The sequence below is a fragment of the Cynara cardunculus genome (assembly GCF_001531365.2).
Source record: "Cynara cardunculus var. scolymus isolate 2C chromosome LG 12, CcrdV1, whole genome shotgun sequence".
In the NCBI taxonomy this organism is placed as follows: Eukaryota; Viridiplantae; Streptophyta; class Magnoliopsida; order Asterales; family Asteraceae; genus Cynara; species Cynara cardunculus.
Window position 1 is genome coordinate 5695833 of NC_037539.1, and position 7254 is coordinate 5703086.

General features: G+C 37.0%; 1 protein-coding gene across 1 annotated transcript; it reads left to right on the forward strand.

Moving 5' to 3' along the window:
• Positions 1-963: 963 nt before the first annotated feature.
• Positions 964-6164, forward strand: LOC112522608 (ketol-acid reductoisomerase, chloroplastic-like). Its single transcript, XM_025131846.1, has 10 exons — positions 964-1305; positions 1400-1492; positions 2480-2545; positions 2628-2768; positions 3788-4015; positions 4092-4209; positions 4424-4563; positions 4994-5161; positions 5296-5451; positions 5527-6164. Exons 1-10 carry the CDS (start codon positions 1006-1008, stop codon positions 5893-5895), a joined length of 1779 nt encoding a protein of 592 aa, XP_024987614.1. The 5' UTR covers positions 964-1005; the 3' UTR covers positions 5896-6164.
• Positions 6165-7254: the final 1090 nt, after the last annotated feature.

The following is a 7254-nucleotide window of genomic DNA, read 5'->3' on the forward strand; positions in this document are numbered from 1 at the left end:
AAAGAACGTGTTTTTAAATTGAGATGGGCAATTTTGGAATTTTTTTTGACTTTTTACATAAAATTTCTCTTTTAAAGCTTACCGAATAATCAACTTTTCTATATTGTTAAAACACTATCAAATAGTTATGTATAATTGACCAATAAAAACTGTGAATCTCATTAAACTTCTAAAAACCAAGCCCTAAGTTGAGTCGAGTGATTTAGAAAAAAAAATAGTTAAGTCAAAGATAGAAAGTTAGAGCATCTCTAATAACTATGTTATTTTAGAAATTTGCAAGGCTTTAAGAAAAATTTGCTTTAACATTATGTTAAACTCTTATCTAAGGGGTTGTTTGTTTACCTCTTAATAGTTCCATTAAAAGACAACATCTGAATCGTTAAGAGGTGAATCTTTTTTGGCAAAAAAAAGTCCGTCTCTTAATGGTTCTAAAACTCTCTGAATGATTTTGTATAATGGATCTCCCTTAACTATTGGGAGCCCTAATTTCATTGTACACAATTATCAAATAATTATATTTTATTTTACACTATATCAAGAGAGTCTCTTAATCATTCTAGGCACTTAATCATTCAATAATTGTCAAACAGCCCCTAAAATAAAATAAAAATAAAAAATCTATAGATTTAAAAGAAAAAAAAACATAACATATATATTGAAGTTAAGGAGAGAAAATAATTTTTAAATAAAAAATTAAATTGGTGGTTGGTGAGAAACGTAGCCGACTAATTCGTAGGGTTCTAAGTTCAACGGTAAACATTTAAATATTCATTTTTCAATAATAAATATTAAAATATGAATTTAAATAAAGAAATTTTTGTTTTTTTCGGGGACGTGTGTCGTTTTTTGTAAGTTTAAGGCAGGAGTAAAACGCCCCCTCGCGCACGTTAGGGACCAGCGGCATACAGATAGCAGGGATATAAATACAGGAGTGCCGTGCTCTCACTTCACTTCCCTCTCTCTTACCACATCATCACTGCGATACTTTCCGCTACTTGGTCACTCATGGCGGCGGCGATGACGACAACCACATTCTCCTCCGTGGCATCTACCAAATCCTCCTCATCGCCGTTGATGTCTCTCAAAACGCCACCAAAAACCCTAGGCTTTAGTGTAGGGTTTATTTCTTCCAAAACTTCCTTCAAATCCCTCCAAACTCGTGTGTTTTCTTCCAATGGTGGTTCTGGTTCTGCTATGGGAGCTCGTATGGTTTCAGCGCCAGCGATTATCAAGTCACCGGATTTGCTCGATTTCGACACCTCTGTTTTCAAAAAGGAGAAGATTAACCTTGCTGGTTATGACGAGGTTCGTTTCATCACTGTTTGTGTATGTATGTATGGACTCGTATCGTTTGTGTATATCTAACTTATGTGCTTAATTCGTTTTGATGTTTTTGTAGTACATTGTGAGAGGAGGAAGAGATTTGTTTCATTTGTTGCCTGATGCCTTTAAAGGTATTAAGCAGATCGGTGTTATCGGTTGGGGTTCTCAGGTATGCGATTTCGTTCTTTGATTTTGTAGATTTCATTTGTTATTGTTGTTTACGGGTAGGGTTTATTATGTATAGGAAAGATTGAAATGTCACTATTTTCTGCGTTAAGTAAGACATGAACCAAAAAAAACATTGAAAATTTCAAAGAAGTTTTTCAAGGTTCCCTGTTTGTGATAAATGATAATATATCAGATTGTGCTACTTTATGGAGGTTTGGTATGTAATTATGATGGTTGCCAAAAATTGGATCATGAAGTGAACACGTACATGGTGTTGGAAGTATTACTTTCGTTGGTAGACTGGATTTATTGGTTTAAATTAGAGAAAGGTGTTTTAATTACTTTAAGACCCTACGTGGTATAATGGTTTAGCTATTTGAAGGTCATAGGTTTAAGTAAAAAAAAGGTGTTTTGGATGACTTTAAACCCAATATTGCACTGGAGTATATGCAAGAAAACAGACCTTCGTACTTTTTTGATTACCTTGATTGGGTTTACTGTGGGTATAGTTATACATTGGATTCGACGTAGGTTGGAAAACTACTCGACCAGTACTTTTTTAAGGTATCTTATATCGAATTGCCTGAGTTCACCTTAATACCGAAAGTTCAGGCCAAGCGCCCTAGCCAGGTTCACCTGTCTGTTTAATGTGGTCTGCAACTGGCCTTAAAACTTTTATGATAAGTAATGCCTTTGATTTGCTTTGCCACTAAACTGAACTTGTTTACATAAGGCCCTACATGAGGTTAGTTAGTAACCTTATGTTCTTGGGTACTCCTCTAATTATAATGAGCACATGGTCTGCCAAAGATGTCAACAATCTGAGAAGTCGATTATGTGGTATCAAATATAGTGGTTGCTAATGGCTTGCTTGCTTAAGAAACTTGTTATATACTTTCTTCACCTGATATGTAATGAATGTTTGTTTTTTAGAATTCTTTGCTTTTAGATGCTTCTCTTCTGATAATCACTCACGGTCTGTGTCCAGGGTCCTGCTCAAGCTCAGAATCTAAGGGATTCTCTAGCAGAAGCAAAATCTGATATTGTAGTGAAGGTGTGCATTTTTCTTCGTGCAATGATAATAGCAACTTGTATGCATTCTGCTGACGACTCTAGCTTTCTGCCTTATAAAACAGATTGGCTTAAGAAAGGGTTCTAGTTCATTTGCTGAGGCACGTGCTGCTGGTTTTACTGAAGAAAATGGGACTCTTGGAGATATTTACACCACTATTTCGGGTAGTGACTTGGTCCTGCTCTTGATATCTGATTCAGCTCAGGTTGGTCGAATGTTCTGAACTCAACCAATGCTCTTCTACTATAAATCCATGTTTTCTTACTTTGTTATAGTTAGGAACGAGCTCACCTTTTGGAACCCTTTACTGTTTCCATTTTTTGCTTTTTATCAAATGCTCAAAGATACCAATAAATCTCCATGAGTTGAGTTTTGAAAGGAAGAGAGTATATTTTTTATGGTGTCATGGGTGTATTATGCCCTACTCTCTCAAATAACATATACTCTTGCCTCTGAATAATACTTATTCAGCCTGAGAGGTTTTATATAAATTTAATGCCTCCAGGGGCCCAGGCCATCAAAGAACCCCATGAGGGAGAGGGTACTGCTAAGAAGTGATAGAATGTTGTTTAGGCAAAGGAAAAAATTCTTGCTAATTATGTTCTACCGTTATCCTTGCAAATTCTCTAAAGATTCAAAAATGATCCAATGCACGCATTGTCGGTTTTGAGATCTTGCAGGATACTCCCGGTATGTAAATGATGGTCCTTTTTTCTTCTTGAAACAGCAACAAACCGATATTCTTTTTGTTGTTGCTAAATTTGAAGTCACAATCAGTTGTACATTATGTAGTGTCTACATATATGATAATTACCAGTTACATTTTACAAATCTCAGTTGTTTTATGAGGCCTTTGTTAGTTTTTTTTTTAAAGCATTTTCTTGGAAGATGTTTCATTTTTGTAAAATTGTGTATGCCCATTTGAAATTTTTGTAAGTCTTTTTTATTTTCAATAAAGTCTTTCGGGGGGGTTCCGTCCCCTTCTCCAAAAATAAAATAAAATAAAATAATCTATGTAGTTGTGTGTATTGCAATATTGCATATATCTAGTCTTTACATGTTTAACTCTTCCCAAGTTACCCAAGTTACCCAAGTTACCTTTGGCTCAATGGTATAAGTGGATCTCTACAACCTTGGGATGTGAGTTTAGTCATTGTGAAGAAACCAGTGTATCAATATGTTAACCTCTAAAAAATTGTTCCTGATGTATTTTTTTTATTGCAGGCTGATAACTATGAGAAAATCTTCTCACACATGAAGCCTAACAGCATACTTGGACTTTCCCATGGWTTYCTTCTYGGWCAYYTGCAATCARYYGGYCTTGATTTCCCCAAGAATRTMAGCGTGGTTGCTGTRTGTCCCAAAGGAATGGGTCCATCWGTKAGGAGGCTGTAYGTCCAAGGAAAGGAGATCAATGGAGCTGGGATCAACGCAAGCTTTGCTGTCCATCAGGTTGGTTCAGCAGGCATATGGTTCCTTGGTGTAATCTTTTCTTAGGTATCAACTATTATTAAAAAATCTGTTGCAGGATGTTGATGGCAGAGCCACTGATGTTGCACTTGGATGGTCAGTTGCTCTTGGTTCACCGTTTACATTTGCAACTACACTAGAGCAGGAGTACAAGAGCGATATATTTGGGGAACGAGGTAAGCTTTTGACTCTTTAAGATAATCAGATATTACAAAATATATGGCACAAGCCGGGGGTCTTCATGGAAACCTTCACTTTACCCGTTGGGGGTAGAGGTCAGGACTGCTTACATTCCACCCCTCCCAGACCCTGCTTTGTAGCGGGATATACAGGTTTTGTTTGATTTGGTAATCAAATATCACTAATGCTTTTTCCCATGGTGAACGTTAGGTATTTTACTTGGTGCTGTACATGGTATTGTGGAGTCGTTGTTTAGAAGATACACAGAAAATGGCATGAGTGAAGACTTGGCTTACAAGAATACAGTAGAGTGCATCACTGGGGTAATATCACGCACGATATCAACTAAGGTTTGCTCCCAACTTGGTTCCAAGCTGTTTACTGGTTTGTTTACTTGTATACCCCCTATCTGTTTGTGGAAGAGATGACTATCCTCATTGCTGCTATTTTGTACTTGGACTTGGTTCAAACTTGTCCAATGGACTATTTGTGTGTGTTTGGTATGTGGAAAATGACAGGACATAACATGACAGAACAAAACTTGTTGTCTCAAGTTTGGCACAAAATTAGACCGAGGTAGAACGGGACCGACAAAATAGGTGGAACAAAATTAAGAAGATGGGATAAGATTGGTAAATTACTTAACCACCCATGTCAAAATAAAACCTGCCATCCTCACTCTTGTCCATCCAATCCTGTACTGTCCAATCCATTGTACCAAAAGCACTATATGATTATGCCTAGGGTTGTACATTCTTTTTAAAAAAATTGTTGTAACAGGGCATGAAGGCGGTGTATGAGTCGCTGTCAGAAGAAGGCAAGAAAGATTTCTTGAGGGCATACAGCGCTTCCTATTATCCCTGCATGGACATCTTGTATGAGTGCTACGAGGATGTAGCCAGCGGCAGCGAGATTCGGAGTGTTGTTTTGGCTGGTCGTCGCTTTTATGTAAGTTTTCTGAACTTGGTTCTCATTAATTCACTCTATGATGTTTTTCGTTTGGACTAGAGGATGTTTTTATTAGTTCCTGATGGATCTTTGTGATGCACATATGAATATGATGATGATCGATTATAACTCAGGAAAAAGAGGGTTTGCCAGCCTTCCCAATGGGCAAAATTGATCAGACTCGGATGTGGAAAGTTGGTGAACGTGTTCGTTCTAACCGTCCAGCTGGCGATTTAGGGCCATTATATCCTTTCACCGCAGGTGTCTATGTGGCATTAATGATGGCCCAGGTGAGCCTGCTTTCATGACTTGTTTACTCGAATAGATTTGCATGTTTCTAAAATATTGATTTTCATGAACTATAGATCGAGGTATTGAGGAAGAAAGGACACTCTTATTCTGAAATCATCAACGAAAGTTTGATCGAATCTGTTGATTCCTTGAATCCGTTCATGCACGCTCGAGGTGTTTCTTTCATGGTGGACAACTGTTCGACGACCGCAAGATTGGGATCAAGGAAATGGGCTCCACGTTTCGACTACGTGCTCACCCAACAGGCTTTGGTTGCCGTAGACAATGACACCCCAATCAACCAGGACCTTGTCGCAAACTTCTTTGAAGATCCCGTGCACGAAGCAGTCAAAGTGTGTGCAGAGTTGAGACCGACTGTCGATATCTCGGTGCCTGCAGACGCTGACTTTGTGAGACCCGAGCTGCGTCAATCGAGCAACTAAAAAGCCATGAATGAGGTCAGACCTAGGCCTATCATAGTGTTGCTATTTTACGTATAATGTACTTGTTATCGATGTGATATCACCGTTTTGTCGGATTTTGTAATTCTGGAATAATGCAAGTTTCCGGTGGTCTATTATGAGCAACAAGGATCTATCATATTAGAATAAGAAGATTTATCGGATGTGAACACGGGTCGCACCAAACTGGCTCTTTATGACAAACGATCTCAACCGATCATTTGGTAAGATCACGTTGATAGACGCTGGCTTTAACCATTTGATCCGGTGTAGTCATAGTTTTTTGGGTTTCTCTTGTTTGATCTTTTACCTTCTTGTAATGTTTTTTTGTATTCCCTAGTTTAAAAAATAAAACACAAGAATACTGGAACCATTATACATACAAATACATGTTTGCAGTTGGAACCGTTATACATAAAAATACATGTATGTATAATATTTATATACAACAAATGTAACAAATAAACTCACACCCTCCTCACCTTTGGTGAGGTTTGAACTCTTGACCCCCTAGAAGGATAAAGACTCACATACCGCAGGCCAAAAGCCCTTTGACGAGGCTTCTGGACTACTTTGTAGTTCAATTTGGCCTGTGTCTTTACTAATGCTCTAGCTTCCTTAGATGCCTTAAATGCATTCACATAGTATTGTTTTTGTGGGACAAGTTCAATCTAGTTTTTTTTCTATTGTTTTTTAGAGTGGTTTTTGTGAGACTGTCTATCCATTTTATTGATAAGGACATGTACCATTTGCAATAACTCGAAGGACAATGGAAATAAAGAACATACAAATGTAAATAAATAAATAAATATATATATATATATATATATATATATATATATATGTGTGTGTGTGTGTGCGCGCACGTGAGTTATCTACTTTGTTACTTGTTATACTGGTTGAGTACACAAAAAATGATCTTGGCATAACTGTAATAGTCTATATTTCATATGTTTTTGCATAGATATAAGCTAGTAGCGTGTTTATCTGCTTTAAAATTGGAATAATTTTATAGACATAAACTATTATATTTCATATTATATCAGATATCAAGACGATAAACGTTGAAACAAGTTTTGCTAGTATGTGATGCATTCTTAGTGGAGGGAACACCAAACACAATTTTGCCCGTACAATGGTTTTGGAATCAAATTTTTCATCGAGTGACAAGATTCTAAATGATCAAAGGTCACGTTTGTCGGAAGGATCAATGGAGATGTATGTATGTTTAAAAGACTGCTACGATAGCAAGAAGAAAATTCAAGATAAAGAATCATTAGACGATGATTTCGTTGAAATCCAAGATAACATGTAAGAAAGAAACACATTTACAACTTTAAA